Here is a 26,790-nt window from a genome sequence, read left to right as displayed (position 1 = left end):
TAAAACTATGCAAGTCAGTGACAGGAACAACTAATAATGAAGTTTCTCTGCTCAGCAACCCCATTAATGAGTTGCAGTAACTGCTTCTGCTACTAAAAATCTTGTTTTCATCAGCTTACTTACTTCCAAGTTAAAGAATTCCGTGACAGAACAATTACCATCTGGCAATGAGTGTGATCTTGTCGTTCATTAATCTTTGAAGTAGGGTTTTCTACTATCTAAAATATTTCAGTAACTATGGCTTCAATCGTTTGATATGCCAAGAAGAAGATTGGATGATCATATTAGGTACCCAAGAGTAAGTACCCATTTATTTTAATATAAACTTTCAACAAGCTATTACACAACGCCATCTACTTATTACAGATCACTACTAGTAGTAGTAGTAGTAGTAGTAGATGACTAGTAGTAGATGATTAGGGTTCGTGATTCAGTACCGCCATGGAAGTGCAGTTCAACAAGTGCCCCCAGGTCCTCCAAAATAGAAGTGTGGACCAATCGTGGGAACATCAACCGGGTTGTCTCCTAACTGATAGCATTGTGGTGTTTCTGCATCTGAAATAAGATTACTTGAGGCATCTACGAACTGCATGCTACTGTCTACCACCTTCATATTACTCATATAAGCTGCCTTTTTATAGCCTTCAGAAGGGAATCTACCACTCCCCATTGGCGCATAAGTTACTCCTGGGTAGACATCAGAATCAGTTTCTCCTCCCCAGTCGATCTTGTTTGCGTAATTAGCTAGAGAGTTGAAGAGGCTATTTGGCCAGTACCCAACTGATACATAACCATTACTGTCTTCGTACCCGAACCACCAATCTCCAGATGTGACTTCCTTATACACGGAAATGGTGATTTCCTCTTGAGTTCCATCGTAAGCAGAGACCTTAGGCAATATCATTCCAGGAGTTATTTTTCTGTCTACTTGAATGAACCCACACATAGCGTTATAGCAGCTTCCGGGTCCGTAATTATTCCCCTGCCACACCATAGAGACATTGGTTGATGGTAACAGCGAATGATCTTTACTGAAAGATTAATGGGAGCTTTTTTAGGACTTACTGTAAAGAAAACGAAGAGGTAAGTTTCAGTGCTGCCTCCGTGAAATGCTGGATATACCTGCAGTAAAGATAATCCATTCCTATATGATAGAAGAAGCTAAATTTCCATGAACTGATCGAGTAGATTTAAGAACACTTGTTACTTACATGCCATCCGGCTTCTATAGAGTTAAATACAGGGCCACTATTGGCAACCCATAACTGGGCTAGACTGAATACTTCATGGTTTTGGGTATTAATCACTGGCTTCCATACGTTTATTGTCACTCGAGTTCCATAGTAGGGGCCACCTTCTATTCTCTTCACTGCATACTGAATGACACAAATGAAACGTAACAATTATTTGTGCAAACAATATATCTAAAGAACAAATTCGGAGTTGTTTATAGGAAGGATACTTGCCTGGTGTTCATCTGTTTGGCGTAAGGGCTGGTAGCCACTTCGTCCATACTTGCTGTTGTAGTTCTCCACTGAACCAAATTTTAACAAGTCCTTCATGTGGACTCTTGTCATTGGAACTGTTCCCAGTGGGCACCCTTCGTCGTCTTTTTCTGTCATCATGCTAATGAAGGATGAAGGCCTGAGCTTCTTCATAGGTGGAAATGAAGGAGGTTCGAGCTGTAACACGAATTCACTTATCAAACTCCTGTATCAGAGAGTATCAGAAACCTAAAAGGAAAAATTTGCACCTGCACTGTGTGGTTTCTGAGTAAAGGATGATCCAGAGATGGTTGTTTGTTTATATCAACACAATCGAAAACATCTCCGGCCTTGGTCTACTTCCATACGATGAAATTGAATGCATTAAACTTCATAAAAAGTAACTAAAATATTTGAAAACGATAATAGGCAGCGTGTGTTTAGAAATTTCACCGTGATCGTCGTCACCGGGGGCTTGTTCACAGACGCAAGGTATTTCTTCATCCGCACATACTCTTCCACAGATACATCAAAATCATCACAGAAGCCGTGGGAAACGAAAGCGAAAATGAGCAACAACGTGAATAAACTAATATTCATCAGACGATCCATGGCTACGGAGTCTCCGTGTAGTTCCTACAAGTATCAGAGTAGTGATTCTGTAAGAAAATAACTAGGAAGAAACTTTTCGGCTTACTGCAATGAATGAACAAAACATCAAACTAAAAAGATAAATGACCTGTGGATTCCTACTAGAACTTCTTGCTATGAACACTGAATTACAAGGTAGCCTATTTATAGTAGGAGTGGGACGCTTAATTCCTCGATATTTTCTTGGTGGAGCGAACACAATTCTGGTGGGAAATTTATTTCTGCATTAAATAGCAAGATAGAACACGCGGTCCGTTTAGTTTCTTCCCGGTGGTCCGAGTGACGACAGGTTGGTGCGTCTAATCTCTTGGGCTTTCTTTCAACCATGTGACGACAGGTTGGTGCATGCATTGAATGCAAACAGATGAGGTTTTATTGTCATTCAGTATGCAGAGAAGGTAACACAAGGTGGTCCTTACTACGGAAGTTACCAATGGTGGCCCTGTACGTAACACTGTAGAAGTCGGATGGCATGTAAGTAACAAGTGTTCTAATATACTCGATCAGTTCGTGGTAATTTAGCTTCTTCTATCATATAGGAGTGGATTATTTTTACTGTAGGTATTTCCAGCATTTGACGGACGCAGCACTGAAACTTGCCTCTTCGTTTACTTTACAGTAAGTCCTAAAAATGCTCTCATTAGGGGGGTTAGTCAACTTGAAGTCCGAGATGATCTTCAACCGCATGACGCCCTTCTACACTTAAAGTCGTTAGTGGAGCGCAGATGACATTTCATCTGGATGCAGGGGATGAAGCGGTCCTTCATCTCCACGGGTTAAAATCCTTCATCTCAAAGAAGACCATATTTGATCTTCTTTGAGATGAAGGATGCGTGACGCTTACTTTTTCCCTCTCTCTCCTCGCACCCCCCTCTCTCGGTGTCCTCGGTTCCCTTTTTTTCTTCCTCTCTCCCGCACTCCCTCTCTCGTCTCCCTGCACCCCCGACGTCGCTGCTGCCTCTCTTCTCTCGGATTCTCGTCTGTGGCCTCCGTCTCTGCTCCCTCTCGTCTGCGGCCTCCGTCTCTCGGTCTTCTCTCGGACTCGCCCTCTCTCTCGCACCCCCTCTCTTGTCTCCGTGCCTCCCTCTTCTCTCGGACTCGCTCTCCGTTTTTCTCTCTCACTTCTCTCTCTCTCTCTTATCCCTCTCAACCTCCCTTTCTTCTCTCTCTTCTCCTTCTCTTCTCCCTTTTAGCCTCCCACTCCCTTCTCTCTCTGGCTATTCTCCTTTTCCCCAAAATACCTTCCAATTTCGTTCGATTTTCCCATTTCGATTTTGATTTTCTTCGATTTTGACATTTGGGTATCGATTGCTTAATTTCCACTTCGATTAGGCATCGATTTCACCCTTCAACTTCCGTTTCCCCCAAATTTCAGAAGGTATGACTAAACCCTAATTTTTTTCATTAAATTAGTGTTTTATTTTATTTAATTTTATTTTCAGTGCCTAATTGGGGGTTATTTGTGCATAATTGTGAGATTTAGGGTTACAGTTTGGGGTATAAATTCTTGATTCGTGTTAGGGATTATTTTTAGGGCTTGGTGCTCGATATTTAAGGATCCTGTAATTAGGGCTGAGGGTTTATGGTTAAGGATTTAGGGTATTTTAGGGATTAGGGTTTTTAAGGTTTAGGGGGTTTAGGGTTTTTAAGCTCTAGGGTTTTTTGGCTTTAGGGTCTGGAATTAGGGTGTAGGGTTTAGGGTTTAGGGCTTTTAAGGTATTAAGTTCTGAAATTAGTGTTTAGGGTTTAGAGTTTAGTAGGCGATAGGGTTTAGGGTTTGATGGTTTAGGGTTTTTAAGGTTTTGGGGGTTTTGTGTTTTTTAGCTCTAGGGTTTTTTGGGTTTAGGGTTTGGAATTATGGTGTAGGGTTTAGGGTTTAGGGTTTCTAAGGTTTAGGAGGTCTAGGGTTTAGGGTATTATGTTCTGGAATTAGTGTTTAGGGTTTAGAGTTTAGTAGGTGATAGGGTTTAGGGACTTTAGGGTTTGATGGTTTAAGGTTTAGGTTTTATTAGGGGTTTTTTAGTCCAATTCAATCAAGGCTGAGTCGCCTACACGGGCGTCCATTAGCCAATGAAACCCGACCCTCATCACTTACGAGGTACAATTCGTAGTGATTGCGAAGTTATATGGGGCTCTACCTGGGGTGTTCGGTGAATTTGGACTTGATGTGTGTGTTTTGTCATTGTTTAGTGCATATGCAGTAGTGAAAATAGTTTAATTAATTTTGAAATGTTTGAGAATGTTGTTGAGGATTTTTGAAGTGCTATAGAATGTTTTTGCCATGTGGTGAGGAGATTCGGGTGTTATACATATCCACCACATCGTATTCTATTTTTTATGGTTTGTGTTTCGGTGATGGGATATTTTTTTTAATGTTCCCTTCATATGTGCTTTTTGCATGTTTTACTCAATCGATACAAGCTATGTTTGATGTGAATCATTGTTCCACGTTCTAATCGTGCCAGCTTTTTAAACACTGAATCGTGATTACTAAAAACAAGAAACCTTCATATGTGATTTTTGCTTGGTCTGTTCACCTTCTATCATTTCTGTGGTAGTTTTCTTTTCTTGCTCTCTCAGTTATTTGTTGGTTTCATACAAATGAACAATTCAATCTGCCTTGGATAATATTTGCAGGCATGCCATACAAAAGCAGAATATGAGGAATACGGTGCAAGTATTTGCCGCACAAACCCCATCTTTAAAGGGATGTATTGAAGTTGGCATGATTTTCTTTATGGCAATTTCTTCCATTTGTCCAATTGTACACATTTCAAACAACCTTTCTTACTCCCGCCTTACCAGTCAAGATATCTTCTTCATGGCCATATACCAGTATACTGACCTATCTGCAACTTGTCATCGGAAATGTACTACGAACAAAAGGTTCGTTTCTGAGCGCAGGTATTCCCGCATTGAAGGTTGTTAAGAAGCTGCTGCCTGTACACCCTTTGTAGGTAGGGGTTTTGGGCACCGTAGACATTAGACATGACGCTAAGATGAATGGTATTTTAGCATTCTTCTTAGCTGATTCAGAATAACATTATTTGTATTGATTTATTTCATTAGGAGGAAGTTCCACATTGTAAAAGATTAATATATTCTTTTTTTGTTCATTTCAATTTATTGAGCTCAGATTGGTATTTGTAGACAATGATCTGTTTATCAAAGGGAGTTTTGAGAATTTAAAGTGAATTATTGCAGATTGATGGGAACTTAGAATAATTTGATACAAAACTTACAAAGGCCCTCCTCCCCAAAATACTATTTGATTCAATTCACTATACAAGGCAAATGATGGTTTCCCATTAAAGAGGGGGAGAGGTTAAATAAGTTTGAATCTAAATGCTTCAAGTGAATAAATTTGGAAATACATGGTTGACTGTGTTGCACATATACACACTAAAGAGCTAATCAGAAAAATTCTTAATAACTCATTTTAAAGAAAGCTCAAAGGTGTTGGGACTAATTCTTGATCTACCTTTCTACTTTCATGTAGAAGAAATTCAAATGAAAAAAAGAATAACGTTTTATTTGAATAATCTTTCTTTTAGGTTATTAATAAAGTTGTATATGTATTTATTTATTATTTTTGTTCAATTTTATTACTATATTAAACTTTATATTTAAGTCTTCGGTAAATAAAATATAATTAAAATATGCATTTGATTAATTAATTACTTTTAATTTTGTCAAAATATAGTATTAATTAATACCATGTAAAAAATCTATCTTATGTTATTAATATAATACTGTTTTATTTATTAATCATATTTATATTTTATTTACTCTATTGTATTAGTGATTTAATAGTGGTAATTAAAATATTGTTAACTCAAACACTTGGTTTAATTAACTTATTTTTATAATCAATAAAATCAATGGTTTTAAATTTCGAAGATGAAGATGAACTTGTCCACACTAACACCCTATTTCGAAGATTTCGAAGATGAACTTGTCCACACTAAGGGGGGGTTAGTCCACAATGAACTTGAATTGAAGTAAAATGAATTGATTCAACTTCAACTCATGTTTGGGTGTTAGTATAGGTGAGTTCAAGTGGCTGGAAAACAGATTCCAGTGTTAGTGCCCCCAAATGAAAAATATGATATAAAGAAGAGAATGAGTAACCTTTTATAATATACTTAAATAGAACATATACCTAAACATATAATTAACAAAAATAAAACGTGGTTACTACACTTATAAGTGATTTAACGTGTAGTATTAGAATATATTACTATCCTAATTAATGAGAAACTATATTATATTTCTTAATGATTATAATTTATTATAAATTAAAACAATAATTACGTGTGACTAGAATAAATTATACAAAATTAATAAAAAAATTAAAAAATAACACAAGAGAATATAATAAATAAACCTAATGGCTTAATTAATTATAACAATTGGATAATTAAACCAATTAATGATTACAGTTTATTATGAATTAATATACTAATTATGTGTGACTAGAATAAATTATTTAAAATAAATAAAAAATTTAAAAATAACATAAGTGAATATAATAAATAAATAAATTATTTTGTAATAACATAAGGTATAGTTTAACATTAAAACTCACTATTTTAATAAAAAATAAAAAATACATAATAAAGAAATAAATATATTAATTTATCAATAACATAATATATACCTTACATATTATTAATTAATAATATATTAACAAAAAAATTAAAAACTAATGGTTTAATTAATTGGATAATTAAACCAATTATGACGATGGTTTAATTTTTCCTAACTTAGGAAAAATTAAACATCGTCTTCGTCTTCCTCAGCGGCGGGCCAGTGGGCAACGACGACGGAGGCGACGCTCCGATGGTACGTCAAGAGGGAGAAAATAGGGAGGTCGAGAGAGAAGAGAAGCCGGGAGGCCGAGGGGCTCTGCGATAAAGGCTCGGCCTCCCGTGCTCTGAGACGAAGGTCGAGAGGGAGAGGAGAGGGAGGAAGGAAGGCCGACAGGGGGGGGGGGGGGGGGGGGAGAGAGAGGGAGGATGGCCGACCGGGGGGGGGGGGGGGGGGAAGAGAGAGAGGGAGGATGGCCGACGGGGGGGAGGGAAGAGGGAGGAGAAAAAAAAAACACTTTGCTGAACAATCGCGGAGGGAGCAGAGATCGTCGGGAGACGAAGTCCGAGGAGAGGGAGAGTAGAAAAGCAGGGGGGGAGAAGCAACGTGCGTCGTGCATGGAAAGCTGATGATTCGCAAAATAGGTAGGAAACAACTTTCCCCCGTTTTTGCCTGAGCGAATGAAATGGTGTAATCTCACTTCAATTCAAGTCTTTCTACACTAACGCCATTTTTTGATGAACTAGGTAATGCGGGGGGAATTCAATCCACTTCATTGTGGACTAACCCCCCTAACACCCATTTCGAAGATGAAGATCATGTAGATGCATGAGATGAAGATGAAGTTGACTAACCCCCCTTAATCTTTTAGTAAAGATCATTCGTTGTTACCGTCAACTAATGTCTCTATGGTGTGGCAGGTGAATGATTACGAACCGGAAGCTGCTATAACACTATGGGGGGGAGATGAAGTTGACTAAACCCCCTTAATCTTTCAGTAAAGATCATTCGTTGTTACCATCAACTAATGTCTTTATGGTGTGGCAGGCGAATGATTACGGACCGGAAGCTGCTATAACACTATGGGGGGGGGGGGGGGGGGGGGGGGGGGGGGGGTTAGTGCCCCAAAGTGGATTCTTGAAGATCAAGTCATGTCCAACATGAAGATCATGTCATGTCATGTACATGAAGATCAGGTAAGAATTTGTGTTAGTGTTGACGCCTTCATGTACAGGAAAACAGTTTCCAGTGAATAGTGCCCACTAATTAGAAAAACATAAAAAACAAGAGAATCCCTAAACCTGTACAGTACACTTATAATTACAACATAATCCTCGAACCCCAAATTGGGTAAAACCATCATTATTACTACACGAGTAACTTATTTAATGTATCATTAAAATATATTAATATATTTATTAATTGAATTAGATATGTTATTGTGCATTAATACAGTAACTACGTGAAGCAATGAATACGCACATGATTAATTATAATATAGCCTAAAAATGAATGTTTTAAGAGGAAAAATTGATTTAATCATAACTTTAATACACTATATATTTGTACGTAATATTACCACTATTAAATCACTAATATAATACAATAAATAAAAAATAAATATAATGAGTAAATAAGAATTATTTTATTAAAAACGAAATATGCGTAGTATTAATTAATAATATATTTCAAAAAAATTAAAATTAATCAATTGATCAAATACAGTTCATCTCCTGACGTCGATAGTACGTAGTCAACTTGAAAATGAAGATGAACTTCAACCGCATTACTCAGTTCATCTCCTGACGTCGATAGTGGAGTGCCAGACTTCAAGTCATCTCGATGCTTAAGGGGATTTTAGTCAACAAAACGGAAATTTGAAGTTCATCTTCATCTCCAACATGAACTTCATGTTAGTCATCTACATGAACTGCATCTTCGGACTTGGTGTTAGTGTTGACGACTTCATGTGCATTGGAAAACAGTTTCCAGTGTTAGTGCCCCAACATGAGAAAAATATAAAAAACAAGAAAATCCTTAAACCCTAATAGTATACTTAATTAAAACATAACCCTTAAACCCAAAATTAGGTAAAACATGCATTATTACGACACGAATAAGTAATTTAATGCATAATTAAAATATATTAATATAATTATTAATTGAATTAGATATTATAGTATTTAATGATTGCATTTTATTGTGCATTAATACAGTAATTACATGAACCAATGAAATACGCACATGATTAATTATAAATAATAAATAATAAATAATGCTATAGATAACAGAAACGAATGTAATAAGTTTAATTATTAATTTATTAATAACATATGATATATTTTAACCTAAAAAAATGATTTAACAAGAAAATTGATCTAATCATAACTTTAACACACTATATATTTGTACGTAATATTAATTAATAATATGTTTTCGTTAAATTTAAAACCATTGATTTTATTAAATAAAAAATAGGTTAATTAAAATATGCTTTCCCCTGGGTTCCAAACATACCCTTAATAGCAAATATTAAACCATTTGAATATATACAGACTCCGAATGCCAAATAAAGAATTTATCAGCTAACTGTACGTGCCATCCACAATTGGTTCGCCTTTCAACTTTCAACTTCCCTCCAGTGAAGTTGAACAAAATCCAGCAATGGAGCAACCACGTCTTTTCAATCCCTCCAGTGAACACCCAGAATTTAGTGATCCATATCAACTTGGTTCAGCTCCGGGAAAGCACCAGAGCTTTGCATGTTGGCAGCATTCTTCTCCAGCATTATCAGAATCATAACATGACTCAGAAACAGGTCTAGCGGCATCTAACCAAGAGTACCAAACAGAAGACCAACAAGCAGCAAGAAGATCACCATATGAACTTTTGTCAACATCCTTTCTACTCCTATGGCACAACAGAACAACCATCTATTAAACTAGACATTAAATGACTTTGGGTCCAGGTCCTAAATTATTTCTTTATTTCTAAATGAACTCTGTAAAAAAAAGTAGTGATTTTTTATTGATTGAAACAAAGCTGTACTCAAGTTTCTGCTGCATGCAAAAAGTGATACAAAATATGCTGGATTACAAAAATTGTAATGTATGTCAATATCTTTTTGTGGAGCCAAGGGTGGTAGGATGAGACCATTGTATGGATTGTGTGAAGAAGGATTATGTGTCTATTTTATAATGATAGCAATGAGTATATATCCACAGGAAATTGTGTTCAGCTAACCCTTAAAAATTATTCATAATTTGCACATAATTTGATTATAACATGTATAATATTCATAGATAAACATAAGAAATATATAATTAAGATGAAAGAACGTAAGCATAACATCACTTAATACACTTCTAAACATAAACAACTAATAATTAGGCTGATCAGGAACTTAGAATGACGATTATAACATGAGCATACTACACTTATTTAACATAACATAAACTTATAAAGATAAATAATTAATAGTTTAGATGACAAAGAATTGAATAATATGAACATAACATGAGCATAACCAATGCACTAATTGATATAATAAAAGAGGCTTGGTGGAACTATAGTTTGACCATGACCTAGTCTCCTATTGCATGCTTATTGTCTACCAAATTATGTAATGACTCCTATCATTTAGTTAGGATAACTTTTCATGGAGAAGTGTCTGAAGACGCTAAGGGTGGATGACTTGAACATGCTACAATATGATATTATATAATTTGGAAAGCGTTTTCCACCTGCATTCTATGATGTTATAGTGCTTCTAGCAATCCATCTATCACAAGAGGTATTGTTGTGTGGTTTAGTGCAATATTGGTGGATGTATCCAGTTAAGAGATAATTAGCGGTTCCTTATCATAGAATTGCATGTGTCTTATTTTGTCATATTTGTTCTAACTTATTTCATTCAAATAGTCTTCTACACATGTTGAAAAATACAGTATGAAAAAAACTTGTCTTGAAGGCTCCATCATTGAATCGTATATTGATAACGAAACATTAAATTTTTGCTTAATATTCTTGGATGGTGTGGAAACTAGATCCAACTGGCCCGATCAAAATTTTGATGGGGATCCTAGGTTTTGGAAGGATAAAATATCAATTTTCCACACAAAACATACGAGCAGTCATAGTATAGACACATTGGCATTTATAGACCCAATACCAAGGTCATCTTAATAGACACTTTGATATTTATATCCTTGGTTTTGGCCCCATCAGCCAACGTATTTACTCAAACTGCATCATCAATGATCTGAGAATAAATACTGAGCAGCTTGAAGCACATAAAAGATTTCAAAATAGCGTTATTTTGGTGAATGACTATTATGTGATGGTGATTGAGATAATAGAATTGTGCTACTTGTATAAGAATTTTGTGTATGTGATAAAAAGTAAGTAGTTTGATGTAAGTAACCAAAGGCAAAACGTCAAGATGGACAAGTGGTTCACTAGCATCAACAAGTCTTGCACATGGTGCACTGATGACCATTTTGCATTGGCATGTCAAGACTAGATTCTTTTTTAGGTTATGACATCATAATGACTTTAGATGGGTCTATAGGAGACAACCTTGTAAATTTGTTGAATATTTCATATACAAGGCAAAAATTCAGGAGCTGGAAAAAATTGCTTATTCAAAAATCAAAATGGCTTACAAATAGCCTTACAGTGAAACATAAATTCTTCTGTTTTACATTCCGAAAGTCATGGTCTAAGGAATAAGAATAGTCCTAAAGGAATAGTTCCTTCTAACAATTCTAACAACTTTAACATTCTCCCTTAAACTGAATGCTTTTAGCAATCGGTTTACACCTGGATCTGAACAAACACCCAACAGAGCACGTATCTTCAAGAACGCGTCAAGCTTTAAAGGCTTAGTCATTGTATCTGCAACTTGTTCCTATGTATAAAAATAAATCATCTTTACAATTTCATCTTTTGTTAGCTCACGAAGGAAATGAAAACGAACATCAATCTGTTTGCAACGACCATGCATCACTTTATTTTTAGAAAGTTTGGTTGCTGAATTGTTATCACAATAAACGGTTGTGGAATCATGTTGAGTATGACTGAGAGTTTCCAATATCCTTCTTATCCATATTGCATGACAAGCACATGTGGTTGCAACAATGAACTCAGCTTAAGTAGTGGACAAAGTGACTATAGGTTGTTTCTTCGAGGACCAAGACACTGCTCTTGAGCCCAACATAAACACATAACCTGAAGTGCTTTTCCTCTCGTGTAAATCCTCAGCATAATCACTATTTGTGTAGGCAATTAATTCCTCACTTCCTTCCTTCTTATAGAACACACCAAAATCAATAGTACATTTCAAATACCTTAATATCCACTTTACTGCTTGAAAATGAAGTTCAGTAGGGCAATCCATGAATCTACTGATGAGACTCACCACAAACATAACATCTGGATGGGGGGTAGTCAAATACATAAGACTTCCCACATTCTGATTTTAGAAAGTACTGTCTATACTCCATCTCCATTTTTCATGAGCTTGAATCCAGGAACCATAGGATTGCAAATTGGGTTGCACTTGTCCATGTTGAACCTCTTCGACACTTCATGAACATATTTCTTTTGACTAATAAATATGTCATCTGATCTTTGCATCACCCCAATGCCAAGAAAACATCTCATTTTTCCAAGATCAGTCATATCAAAACAAGCATCATGTTTTTTTTTAAACTTAGCAAACATAAACTCATCATTCCCAGTAAATATAAGATCATCAACATAGAGACATACAATTAAGATCTTACCTTCATTTCCAGTCTTGATAAATAAAGTAGGTTCATGGTGGCATTTCTCAAATTCTTTTTTCATGAAATAGCACTCTATACGACTATACCAAGCTCGTGGAGCTTGTTTAAATCCACACAAGGCTTTTTTCAGTCTTAAAACCTTCTACTCATTGCCCTTCTGTTCATAGCCAAGTGGTTGTTTGACAAATACTTTTTCACTTAGTTCACCATGCAAAAAGGCTGACTTTACATCTAATTGGTAGATTGTCTACTCCTTTAGAGCTGTAAGAGAAATCACTAGTCGAATTGTATCTAACCGAGCTACAGGTGCAAAAACCTCAGTATAATCTACTCCATGCTTTTGAGTGTATCCCTTTGGGACCAACCGGGCTTTGTACTTATCCACTTTTCCATTCTCATTGAGCTTTGTCTTATCAACCCATTTTACCCCAACCTTCTTTGCTTCAACAAGTAAGTCTGTCAACTCTCCGTATCATTTCTTTCTATGACTTCTATTTCTACATCCTTTGCTTTTCTCCACTTCATACTTTTCACAACATCACCAAATTAGACTGGATCACTGCTTGCAAACAAAGCTTGGTATGCAGTATTTTCTTCCTCAAAGAGATCTTCTCCACTTTCGTAATCTCTCATCCAAGTTGGTGGCCTTCTGACTCTTTCTGCATTGCCATTACTCCTATTTTCTTCATTTGACTCATCTGAATGATCACCCTCTATATCTTCTGTTGAATTGTCACGGTGATCAGCTTCAATGTTTCCACCATTGTTATTTATTGGGAGAGATTCTTTGTCACTTTCTCCTCAGTCCAGATCAGCCATACTAGCTTCTTCATGACTCTTACTCCAATCCTAACTGTTTTCTTCTTCAAAATTCACATCTTTGCTTACTATTATCTTCTGAGAAACTGGATCATCTATATGCCTTTGATTCCTCACTAACTCTGATTAGAATACATTTCACACTCTTGTCATCAAGCTTAGTCCTCTTATTATCAGGAATATGAACATGTGATATGCAACCAAACACTGAAATGATCAACTGAGAGTTTAATTCCACTCCAAGCTTCTTCCAGAGTCATGTTTTTAACTACGAAAGTTGGACTTCTTTTCAGAACATAGACAATCCAATTGACTGCTTCAGGCCAGAAAGTTTTTGGAATCTTTCTTCCTGAAATCATGCTTCGAACTATATTCATAATGGTTTGGTTTTTTCTCACTGCAATTCTATTTTGTTGTGGAGTTTATGCTACAGTCAGTTGTCTACGTATGTCATTTTCTTTACAAAAAATTGTGAACTCGTGTGATGTAAATTCTCGTCCACGATTAGTGCGAAGACATCTTATATATGAACTAGTTTCTCTCTCAACACGACTCTTATAATTCTTGAAAGTAATGAAAGCTTCTAATTTATCTACCAAGAAATAAACCCAAGTTTTGCGGCTAAAATCATCAATGAAAGTGATTAGATACCTTTTCTTGCCTTTTGAAGTAGGGTTGATTGGTCCACAGATATTAGCATGCACCAGTTAAAGATTCTGAGAAGCCCTCCATGTGCTTTCTTTTGGAAATGAATCTCTGTGTTGTTTTCCTACCAAACAATTTTCACATACCGTCGAAGGAGCTATAAATTGAGGTAGTCCATTCACCATTCTTTTTCGACGAAGAGTTTTTAAGCCATTGAAGCTTAAATGTTCATATCTAGAGTGCCAAATCCGAGTTGGATCCCCTATAAGAGAAGAAAAACATATTTATTCTTTTGGCTATTTCTGGGCAGATAAGATGAACATTTTGTTTGAGGTCATTGCAGTCTCCATGATCAATCCTCTCTCAGGATGATACATTTTACATTTCCCATGCTGTATGAGAATTGCAAGCCCCTTTTCTTGTAGTTGTCCAACACTTAGCAAATTAGTCTTCAGTTCTGGAACATAAAACACCTCAGCGATGACCTGCACAAGTCCATTCACCAATATTCGTATGTTTCCTTTTTCTATCACAGTCATACTTGAATTGTCTCCCAACTTTACAAAATTGCTAAAACTTTCATCAAGCATGAAGACAAGCTCCTTCTTGCCACACATATGGTTGCTGCAATCTAAATCAAGGAACCATAGCTCCTCTTTACTAGCTTCCTTGAAGTCCACATATACCATTAACAACATTTCTTCATTAACTTCTGCATAATGTACGTTTGTCTTTGTCCCCTTTGTTGGGCATTCATATTGAAAATGTCCAACATTATGACAATTGTAACACTCAATAGTAAACTTGTCAAAATTTTGCCTACCTCATCCTTTCCCTCTAAATCTACCACGACCTTGTCCTCTTCCTCCTGATTGTCCTTCATAAGTAACTTTCAATGCTTGTTCTTCCACAACATGACTATTCATGCGTTGTTCATGCACTAGAAGACTGCTTTGTAGCACATCAATGGACAAGGTGTCTAGATCATTAGACTCTTCAATTGAGCACACAACATAGTCGAATTTTGTTGTCATAGATCTTAGAATCTTTTCAAATACCACAATATCCTCCATTTTCTCACCATGAACCCTCATCTTGTTAGCTATAGTAAGGGTTCGAGCAAAATATTCATTCACAGATTCTCCTAACTTCATGTTGAGCACCTCAAATTCCTTTTGAAGTGCTTGACGTTGTACACGCTGCACCTGTGCCGTCCCCTTGCACTTTTGCTTCATGGACTCCCAAATATTCTTCGATGTATCCTTATTCAAAATAGTCTCCAGGACTGATCGATCAATGGCTTGGAAGAGATAATTTTTAACTTCAAATCCTTCAGCTTTGCATATGCAATCACCTTCTTTTGTTCTTCTGTGAGTTCTTCCCTTGATTCTGCTCTAGGGGTCCCTTCTTCTATCAACTCCCAATATTCCTTCGAGTGCAGAAAATTTTCCTGATCAAAGTGTTCATTAAGCTTTGGAATTGCTGGTTGAACAAAACTATTGTCATTCTTACTGTTTTTTTCACCTCAAGGATTTTTTTCTCTCCTCGAAACAAGCGCCGTTCTTCTCTCCTCAAATCAACACGAGGCTCTCCTTATTTTTTTATTTCTCCTCTCCTCGGAACGCTCTCCTTCTCCTCGTATTGTTTTTCTTCTCCCTCCTCTAAACGCTCTCCTCGTTTTTTATTTTTCTCTCTTATCTCCGCGAAACAGGCGCTGCTCCTCTCTCCTCAAAGCGGCGCTGGAAAAACGAAGACTGATCAGCCGTTCGGTGGGGAGAGAACCTAGGCGATGGCAACATTGACGCCGGCGAAGAAATCAAAGTTGTTTCTTCCGTCCAAAGTTAGGAAGCAGAAATCGGTGAAGAAGGGTTTGCGGCTGCGGCACGACTATTTTTTTTTTCTTGATGTCTCTCTCGCCGTCTCTAATTTTTGGGATCTCTAGGTTTCGGGAAGCTCTGGACGGAGCTTTCGTCGAGTCCGGAGGGTTTGCGGCTACGATGTGGCTATTTTTTTCTTAATCTCTCTCTCGACGTCTCTGATTTTTGGGAAGGTCCGGAGTGAGCTTTCGTCGAGTCAGGATGGGTCTGCGGCCGTCTCTGATTTTCGGGATCTCTGGGTTCCAAATTTTTTTTTTCTGGAGGGGTCTTGCTCTCTCCCTCTCTCAAATTTCTTTTCTCTCTCGCCATCTCCTCTGATTTCAGGATTTTCTTCCTAAACGGAATTTTCTTTTCTAGAGGGGTCTCACAAATTTCTTTTTTTTTCTTGATGTCAGACCTCTCTCCTTCTACGGTTGCGGCCCAAGAAGACCAGGGGTCGCCGAACGGAATTTTCTTCCCGGAGTCGCTAATCCAGCTCTGATACCAGATGTTGAATTTTTCATATACAAAGCAAAAATCCGGGAGCAAGACAAAACTGTTTATTCAAAAATCAAAATGGCTTACAAATAGCCTTACAGAAAAACAAAAATTCTTCTGTTTTACATTCCAGAAGACATGGTCTAAGGACTAAAAATAGTCCCGAAGGAATAATTTCTTCTAACAATTCTAACAACTTTAACAAAATTAGGGTTCACTCATACCTGTTCAAATCACGGGTCACTAATCAGGTTGTTTTTTTATGACATAAAAATCGTTCCAGTTTTTCATCTACCGGGTTAAAGCCGGGGTTAAAGCCGCTTAGTGTTATGGGGGCTACTTGGTCTATAATTGTTTGTTTGCATCATTAAAGAAGAACACCCATTGTAAAGACGAGTATGGCAGCTTTTATGAGACTTTACAATAAAGCAAATGAAGAAGACTAAATATTTTTCAAATTTGATCTCAAAGAAGATTATCACAAGTTGCAGAAACATGAAATAGAGTAGAAACCCTTCGTCATAGGTATACTGCAAAAGTAAAACTATGCAAGTCAGTGACATGAATAACTGAAAATGAATTTTCTCTGCTCAATAGCCCCATTAATGGGCTGCAGCATCCAGACATGAACAATTGCTTCTGCTTCTAAAAATCTTGTTTTCATCAGCTTACTTACTTCCAAGTTAAAGAATTCCATGACAGTTTCTTTCTAGTAGCAGAGAAGAATAATTACCACCAGGCAATGAGTGTGATCTTGTCATTCATTAATCTTTGAAGGGGGGTTTTCTACTATCTAAAACATTTAAGTAACTATGGCTTCAATCACTTGATATGCCAAGAAGAAGGTTGGACGATCATATTAGGTACCAAAGAGTAAGTACCCATTTATTTTAATATAAACTGTCGACAAACTGTTAGGATCTTCCCGAGCCATGAATCTTCTCACCCTTCTTCCTTCTCTTCCCTCCAGATTGGATGTTGACGCTGGGAGAGAAACTCTATTTCTTGAACGTGGAATGGTGATGACGGAATAGAGATGATTGAGCTATGAAGGAAGCTCGACTTGGACCTCTGAGGGAGAATCCGACCTAGACCTCTGAGGGAGAATCTAACCTGTCTAAACTAGATTTCTCAATGCTTAATCTTCATTCCTCTTGTCGTCCCCATAAATAGGTTTGGGGACGAAAATACAAGTTAGACCCGTGGGTCCATTGGTTCACGCCAATTTACATCCAGACCAAACCAAACCAAATTGAAATACATGAAAAGGGAAATAACATAATTTAATTCCTACGCCTGTTGATAACTCAGGATGCTATGGAGTCCATAACATCACCCCCTTCCTGAAGAAAGAGCTTGTCCTCAAGCTCGAAAGTGGGGTATAGAGCTCTAAAAGCGGCCAAGGGCCCCCTTGTAGTGTCAATGGGGTCAGCATCTGCCCACTGAACTAGTACTTCCCAATCACCCTGAATGTGAAGGGCCTGCAACACTTGCGCGAGAGTAGAAAGGACATGCCCCTCATGTAGTGGGGGAAGAGGGGTGTGCAGTAATGGGGAGTCTCCCTGGAAGGCCTTCAGTTGGGAGACATGAAACACATTGTGGATCTTGGCCTCAGGTGGAAGTTGCAAGCGGTAGGCGACTGTGCCAATGCAGTCCAACACCTGAAAGGGACCATAATATTTCGGAGAGAGCTTGTGGCGTTTGGAGGTTGTCAGTGAAAGCTGCCTATAATGTTGGAGAGGCAGCCATACATAATCACTTGGAGAAAAGAATATTTCCCAGTGTTTCTTATCATAATATAATTTCATAGTATTCTGAGCCTCCTGGAGATGAGTTCGTACCTCACTGAGCATGGTGTCCCTTTCTACTAAAGCCTGGTCCAAGGTGGCTACCTTGGATGCACCGGCATCATACGATAAAAGTTGAGGCGGATCTCTGCCATATACAAACCCCAACCATGAGCCTATTACACAATGCCATCTGCTTATTATAGATCACAAAGTCAATAATGGAGTTAAGATAAAAAGATAGAGAAGGACAAGAGTAATGAAGTTGCCCTTAAATAATTGAAAGACATCAATAATATCATGTGCAGTGGGCATTGGGAGGGTCAAATTTCCATTTTTTCAGGGTAAAGGTTTTGGGGAGAGGGACCCTTGAAACAGATGCCAACTTTGAGTAAAAAGCAAGCATCAAAGGAAAAGCATGGAGAACCCATTTTAAAAGCAGAGAAGCCTTATCTGGAGAAACCATTCAGGAATGAGAGTGAGGGTGGTCTTTCAACTTTATCAGAATTTGGAATATTGAGATGATACATGGTGGTTGGATCCTATTGTTTTCTTGAAGCAGTTTAGGCTGAGGTTGTAGATTCTACTAGCAAAGAGTTGCAGAAGACAAACAGAAGGAACTGCATAATCAAATGCCATAGGAAGGAAATCCACGACCTAGGAAACAAGATGAGAAGATGTAAAATCTAATCTAAGTAGCTTGGAGAAACTATCAAGAACATTGAACAATATTCAAGAATTAGTCAGCAGAGATGGCATATTATCAGAACAAGAAACCTTTTGAAAGACCAGTAAACAAATTCAACATTTGAAGAACTCAGATCACTATAAAGGAAGAAGATTCGGTTTTTTAACTAATACTTACAGGAACATGAGAATCCCTGGTGTTTCTCTTGGCATCGGTGGCAGAGAAGACAGTGTAAACAAGAACAAAGGTTCCCACACTCTCAGCACCAAGGCCATCACCTTTGGTGTAGCCATGGGCAACCACGTTGGCACCACCACCAGAAACCTCGTAAGGACTCTTTCCAAAGCCCTTGACAACTCCAGCACCACAGATTGCACCCAAGCATTGCATCACAATGAAGTAGAGGGCCCTGGTGAGGGAAAGTTTTCTTGCCAGGAAAGGCCCAAAGGTAACAGCAGGATTGATGTGTCCACCTGAAAGTAAGACAACTCAGAAGCATGAGATTCAAAATCAGAAAACCAAAACATTCCCATAGTAGTCATCTTGACCATTCCAATCCGGTACAAAATTATGAGGACAGAAACAAAAACGAAAGGAAAACTGATACAGAAGAACAACAAATATATTTAGCAGATTTTAAGCCATATAGCAGAAAAAAATGGCAGAATATAAAAGAAAAAAGACAGAAAGGACGAAGTTCTTCTCAGAAAGACACAAAAAAAGGAGAATTCTAGTTCGTTGGCAGAGAAATCGTCCCAACATTCAAAAGAAGAAAACAGAAAATAAAGAGAAATTTTTTTAAATTTATCCCAAGCAGAGAAAGAAAAAATCTGAAAAGAAAAAAACAATTTTTTACCTGAGATCCCAACTGTACAGTAGACCAAGGCAATTATTAATTATTTATTTACCCGTTAACTTGAATGATAATCAAAAGCATATTAGAATGAACTTATTTCGTATATTTGGTATATGCTTCATAGACTTCATACCTATATGTGGGAGTGGCCCACGTATGACATTCATGACCAGACAATTCAATCCTCAGGGGACAAATAACCTCGGCCCTATGACAGCATGTGTGACAAGGAAAACAACGAAAGGGTACCCTCACCAAAACCGCCTAATCCTTATCTTGGTTGCCACGTGTAGACTGTGATTGTCCTACGTCACCAAAGACATTTATCCACGTGTAAATTACCCTGTGGCTTGGATTGAGAGAGGAGAAATTGGGAAGTATATGGAAAGAGATTGCAAAGGTGTTTGGTGGGTAGATAATAATGAGAAAGGATTATCTAAAATTAATTAAGTATAAGAATAATGCTAAGAGATGATGGATTAATTTATGTGAAGATGATTTTTATTATATTTTAGGCTTTGAAATATCATAAAATTGAGGTGTTAGTTGTCACAGTAATTATAAAACTCAAAATAGCGGTATTGTGCAATCACGGGTCACGAATCAAAGAAGATTATCACATGTTGGTGCAGAAACTTGAAAGAGAGTAGAAACCCGTCGTCATATTGTTGGCCTTTAGATCCCTCTAAAGGTATGCCACAAATGTAAAACTATGCAAGTTAGTGACAGGAACAACTGATAATGAAGTTTCTCTGCTCAGCAGCCTCATTAATGAGCTGCAACATCTAGACAGGAACAACTGCTTCTGCTACTAGAAATCTTGTTTTCATCAGCTTACTTACTTCCAAGTTAAAGAATTCCATGACAGTTTCTTTTTAGTAGCAGTGAAGAACAATTACCATCTGTCAATGAGTGTGATCTTGCCGTTCATTAATCTTTGAAGAGGGGTTTTCTTCTATCTAAAATATTTCAGTAACTATGGCTTCAATCGCTTGATATGCCAAGAAGAAGATTGGACGATCATATTAGGTACCAAAGAGTAAGTACCCATTTATTTTAATATAAACTTTCAACAAGCTATTACACAACGCCATCTGCTTATTACAGATCACTACTACTACTACTACTAGTAGTGGTAGTAGATGACACAAGTAGATGATTAGGGTTCGTGATTCAGTGCCGCCATGGAAGTTCAGTTCAACAAGTGCCTTCAGGTCCTCCAAAATAGAAGTGTGGGGCAATATTGGCAACATCAACCGCATTGTATCTTAACTGATAGCATTCTGGTGTTGACGTTGTATCCTAACTTATGCTCCAATGGGGAGTGGTAGATTCCCTTCTGAAGGCTATAAAAGGCAGCTTATATGAGTAATACGAAGGTGAAAGACAGTTGCATGCAGTTCGTAGATGCTCCAAGTAATCTTATTCCAATTACACCAACACCACAATGCTATCAGTTAGGAGTGGCTGATGTTGCCACGATTGGCCCACACTTCTATTTTGGAGGACCTGGGGGCACTTGTTGAACTGCACTTCCATGGCGACACTGAATTACGAACCCTAATCATCTAGTAGTAGTAGTATTAGTGATCTAGAATTAGCAGATGACGTTGTATAATAGGCTCATGGTTGGGGTTTGTCGACAGTTTATATTAAAATAAATGGGTACTTACTCTTTGGTACCTAATATGATCTTCCAATCTTCTTCTTGGCATATCAAGCGATTGAAACCATAGTTATTGAAATATTTTAGATAGTCGAAACCCCATTTCACCACATTAAAACCTGAATCATTTCCAGATGGTGATGGATGGTGCGGTCATTGGTAATTGTTCTGCGCAGCTACTACAAAGAAACTGTCATGTAATTCTTTTAACTTGGAAGTAAGTAAACGGATGAAAACACGCTTTTTAGTAGTAGCAGTTGTTCCTGTCTGGATACTATAGCTCATAAATGGGACAGTTGAGCAGAGAAACTTCATTATCAGCGTGATTGAATTGATGTAACCATTGCTTTATAGTACAGTTCAGCCCAATATGACAAAGGATTTCTACTCTATATCAAGTTTCTGCAAGTTGTGATAAACTTCTTTGAGATCAAATGACCATGAATGGGTGGAGCTCAAGGATTAACACAGGCAAAGTGATGAAATATTCATTCTTCATTTGCTTTATTGTAAGTCTGAAAAAAGCTGCTATACTCGTCTTAAAAAGGGTGTTCTCGTGATCGGTTACCCTCTTCAATGATGCAAACAAACAATTACAGGTCTGGATGACCTTAATTAACCCATATAAAGTCAGTATGATGTCATATGCTAAAAAAACAAAGGGGAGGAGAATGAAGCTCTGCCTCTCGCATCTTTTGCCAGTATGAGCAAGAGAGCCCCCCCCCCCCCCCCCCCCCTTTGTACATTTACTTTGGTGGGGGTCCACAACAAAAAACATCTATTTTTGTCTACAAAAAATTGCCAAGAAAATTATAATTTTCCACTAAAACTATTCTTGTAATTTTCTTGCTGAGAATTTTTTTTCATAATAACCCGTTGACAAAAGGTAATTATGACCAAAACTAATTTTTTTGTCACTAAATAAACATGCTGAACAGGATTATGCAAGATATCAATAACCACATTGTTATCACAGAATAAGTTCATCTCATGGTTTGGGGCAAACCATTTTTTACTTAATAGTCTCAGAAGCCAGAGAAGCTCACGAAGACCCTTAACCATCCCGCGAAACTTGGCTTCAACACTTGATAATGCTGCCACCTTTTGCTTCTTACTTCTCTATGTAACTAGGTTCCCTCCAACAAATATAAAATAGACTGAGGTGGATCTTTTATCTGAGATATTCCTTGCCCAGTCAGCACCTGTATAACCTTCTACCCTTAGGTGGTTGTTTCTTGAGAATATAAGTCTTTTCCCGGGGGAAGACTTTAGGTACCGAAGAATTTGACTCACAACATTCATATGATCTTCACTTGGATAATGCATGAATTGGATTACTACACTTACTGCATAGGTGATGTCAGATTGTGTCTGGGAGAGATAAATAAGTTTCCCATCCAACCTCTAGTACCTTCCTTTATCTGCTGGCACTTGGTTTGGGTATCCTCCAAGCTTATGATTTTGGATTATTGGGGCATTTGCAGGCTTACACTCCAGTAGTCCAACTTCAGATAATAAATATAGGATATATTTTCATTGGAAAAGGAGTATGCCTTACTTAGATCTAGCAACTTCAATTTCCAGAAAATATTTGAGTCCTCCTAGATTTTTATCTCAAATTCCGTTGCTAGTTGTTCTTGAAGTCTTGCTATTTCTTTTGGGTCATATCTTGTAAAGATCACATCGTCTACATAAACTATTAAAGTTGTTACCTTTCCCTGTTAATGCTTTAAGAATAACGTATGATCTAAGTTACTTTGTTGAAAAGCATATTTCCTCCTTGCCAAACTCAATCACTCAAACCATGATCTAGCAGATTGCTACAAGCTATACAATGTTCGTTGTAGCTTGCACACCACCCTCGCATCCGAATTTGCCATATATCCCGGAGGAACATCTATGTAGATTTCTTCTTTAAGATCTCTACGGAGAAAAGTATTTTTAACATCAAGCTAGTGTAATGGCCAATCAAGGTTAGCTACAAGAGATAGCAATACCCTAACAATACTTAATTTTTCCACTGGTGAGAATGTCTTTTGATAGTTTATGCCATATGTTTGCGTGTATCCTTTTGCTACTAGGATGTCACATCATTAAATGACAAAAAAACCCACAATTTAAAATATAACATGGCAAACCACATCATCATCCATGTAATACCTTTTATCATTGATTTATAAATTTAATTTTTTTGAAAATACGTGGCGCGAGATGACATGACATGATGAGGTGTTAATATATTTAATGACGTGGTATCTTACATGGGTAATGACGGGCCATGATGGTGATGTGGCAGTTGACATGTCAATCGACTCACCAAGTGGTGATGTGTTATGATGATGTAGCGACGCGTAATTGGTCAAAGCCTACGTATCACCTTTGATTGTTCACATGTATAGTTGACTGGTCAAAGTTGGGTACTTTTCTAAATAAGTTCAAATGGTCGCCATTTATTTAATTAAGTTTTAAAAATTGGATAAAAACCTAAAAATCTCTAAAATAAATGGGTACTTACCCTTTGTACGTAATATGATCTTCCAATCTTCTTCTTGGCATATCAAGCGATTGCAGCCATAGTTACTGAAATATTTTAGATAGTAGAAAACCCCTAATATTAAGCCATTGATAATTGTTCTTCACTGCTACTACAAAGAAATTGTTATGGAATTCTTTAACTTGGAAGAAAGCTAATGAAAACAAGATTTTTAGTAGCCGAAGCAGTTGTTCCTGTCTGGATACTATAGGTCATTAATGGGGCAGTTGAGCAGAGAAACTTCATTATCAGTTGTTCCTGTCTCTGATTTGCATAGTTTTACATTGCAACATACCTCTAGAGGGATCTAAAGACCAACAATATGACTAAGGGTTTCTACTCTATTTCAAGTTTCTGCAACTTGTGATAATCTTCTTTGAGATCAAATGACAAAAATATTCAGTCTTCTTCATTTGCTTATCATAAGTTTCATAAAAGCTTCTATACTCGTCTTTAAAAAGGGTGTTCTTCTTCAATGATGCAAACAAACAATTACGGACCAAGAAGCTCCCATAACACTAAGCAGCTTTATCCTGGTAGATGAAAATCTGGAATGATTTTTATGTCATAAAAAGTAACTTGATTAGTGACCCGTGAATTGAACAGGTCTGAATGAACCCTAATTTACCAGGTTTGGCCGCCTATAGATCCATCTAAAGTCATTATGATGTCATACCCTAAAAAAACAATCTAGTCTTGACATGTCAATGCAAAATGGTCACCGGTGCACCATGTGCAAGACATGTTGATGCTAATGAACCACTTATCCATCTTGACGTTATGCCTTTGGTTACTTAAATTAAACTATTTACTTCTTAGCACATAAACAAAGTTCTTATACAAGTAGCACAACTCTATCATCTCAGTCACCATCACATAATATCCATTCACCACAATACCGCTATTTTGAGTTCTTTTATGTGCTTCGAGCTACTCAGTATTGATTCTTGTATCGTTGGTCATGTAGTTTGAGTAAATACGATGGCTGATGGGGCCTAAACGAATGATATAAATATAAATGTGTCTATTAACATGACCTTGGTATTGGGTCTATAAATATCAATGTGTCTATAGGATGGTTGCTCATATGTTTTGTCTGAAAAATTAATATTTAATCCTTCCAAAATCTAGGATCCCCTTCATAATTTTGATTGGGCCAGTTGAATCTGGTTTCCACACCATCCAAGAATATTAAGAAAAAAATTAATGTTTCATTATCAATATACGCTTCAATGATGGAGCCTTCAAGACAAGTTTTTTTTTCATACTATATTTTTCAACCTGTGTAGAAGACTATTTGAATCAAATAAGTTAGGACAAATATGACAAAAATAAGACACATGCAATTCTATGATAAGGAACTGCTAAGTATATCTGAATTGGGTACATCCACCAATATTGCACTAAACCATACATCAATACATCTTGTGAAGGTGAATTGCTAGAAGCACTATAACATCATAGAATGCAGGTGGAAAACATTTTCCAATTGATATAATATCATACCAATGACACTCTGTAGCGTGCTCAAGTCATCAACCCTTAGCGTCTTCGGACACTTCTCCTTAAAAAGTTATCCTAACTGAATGATAAGAGTCATCACATTATTTGGTAGACAATAAGCATGCAATAGGAGACTATGTCAATGTCAACCTATAGTTTGGTCAATCCTCTTTTATTATATCAATTAGTTCATTGGTTATGCTCATGTTATGTTCATATTATTTAATTTTTTTCATCTAAACTATTAATTATTTATCTTTATAAGTTTATGTTATGTTAAATAAGTGTAGTGTGCTCATGTCATAATCATCATTCTAATTTCATTATCAGGCTAATTATTAGTTGTTTATGTTTATGAGTGTATTATGTGCATGTGTATGCTCATGTTCTTTTGTCTTAATTATATATTTCTTATGTTTATCGATGAATATTATACATGTTATAATCACATTATGCACAAATTATGAATAATTTTAAGTCTTAGCTGAGCATGATAGACACATAATCCTTCTTCACACAATCCATACAATGGTCTCATCCTACCACCCCTAGCTCCACAAAAAGATCCTCTTGCGTATTTACCATTGCACAACACTCTGATTATAATTTAATTTAATAAAATTATTTTGTATCAAATAAATAAATAAAATTAAAGAAAAATAAAGCCTTGCATAGCATGTTGAATATAATTCAATTTGATAAAAAATTCAGCATCAAAGAGACATAAAATTAAAATTAAACACTAAACTACATTACAATACGCTAATTACTCAAATCTCTCTCTCTCTCTCTCTCCCCTCCGTCCCCCCCTCCCCTCCCCTCCCCTCTCTCTCGGCTTGAACCACCCGACTGTTTGTGTTAAAATATCTCTTTCCTGGAAGGAAAGGGGAGGCCGCCACCCTTCCCTCCCCTTCTTTGTGTTGACAATGGAAGAACCCCACCTCCCAAGGTCTCCTCCCTTATTGATGCCCATATTGTGCAACGAGTGAGGGAATCATATGACCCAGTCATGACCAGGTTGGATCAGTTGTTTCATCAATTGAATCAAACAAAATGACTTGGCCAACTAGAATTTGACCATGTTTCGGTCTCATGTGTTATTGAGTCAAACATAAGGCATAGTCCAATTCAACTAGTTCAACTAGGTGGTCTAGTGTGGGTTTTGTAATGTCGAACTCTACTTATGGTGGAGTAGATCAAGAGGAAATAGATATTACTTTATATTGAATAAGTAAAATTCCTAATATGCCTAGGTTTACTATAAAAGTAGATAAACAATGCTGATAAGCTATTTTAATGCGTGAAGGATGAAATCACTAGAAATCGGTTGCCATCTTTAATTCCCTAGAAAATAAAGCAAATGTGGTCAATTAAAAAATGGTCTGCTACACTAATCTCAACTCGACTTACCAATGAAGTAGATTT

General features: G+C 37.0%; 1 protein-coding gene across 1 annotated transcript; it reads right to left on the bottom strand.

Moving 5' to 3' along the window:
* Positions 1-271: 271 nt before the first annotated feature.
* Positions 272-2,237, bottom strand: LOC137938887 (protein neprosin-like). The gene is made up of 7 exons (XM_068783980.1): positions 2,224-2,237; positions 1,938-2,120; positions 1,754-1,840; positions 1,467-1,682; positions 1,212-1,376; positions 1,066-1,122; positions 272-982 (listed from the first exon to the last, which is right to left on the bottom strand). The coding sequence occupies exons 2-7, from the start codon at positions 2,094-2,096 to the stop codon at positions 455-457; spliced, it is 1,212 nt and encodes a 403-aa protein (XP_068640081.1). The 5' UTR covers positions 2,097-2,120; positions 2,224-2,237; the 3' UTR covers positions 272-454.
* Between the last annotated feature and the right edge of the window lie 24,553 nt (positions 2,238-26,790).

Source organism: Aristolochia californica, unplaced genomic scaffold (assembly GCF_029961685.1).
Source record: "Aristolochia californica isolate CCGP_79_NKW_82.1479 unplaced genomic scaffold, dmAriCali1.0.hap1 SCAF_8, whole genome shotgun sequence".
In the NCBI taxonomy this organism is placed as follows: Eukaryota; Viridiplantae; Streptophyta; class Magnoliopsida; order Piperales; family Aristolochiaceae; genus Aristolochia; species Aristolochia californica.
Note: the sequence above shows the minus strand (reverse complement) of the source record. Positions and strands in the feature narration are given on the sequence as shown.

Coding starts and splice junctions, on each gene's coding strand:
- LOC137938887 (XM_068783980.1), bottom strand. CDS start 2,096: ATGGATCGTCTGATGAATATTAGTTTATTCACGTTGTTGCTCATTTTC. Junction 1,377..1,466: donor GCCAAACAGATGAACACCAG/GCAAGTATCCTT, acceptor TGTGTCATTCAG/TATGCAGTGAAGAGAATAGA. Junction 1,123..1,211: donor CTATAGAAGCCGGATGGCAT/GTAAGTAACAAG, acceptor TCTTTACTGCAG/GTATATCCAGCATTTCACGG.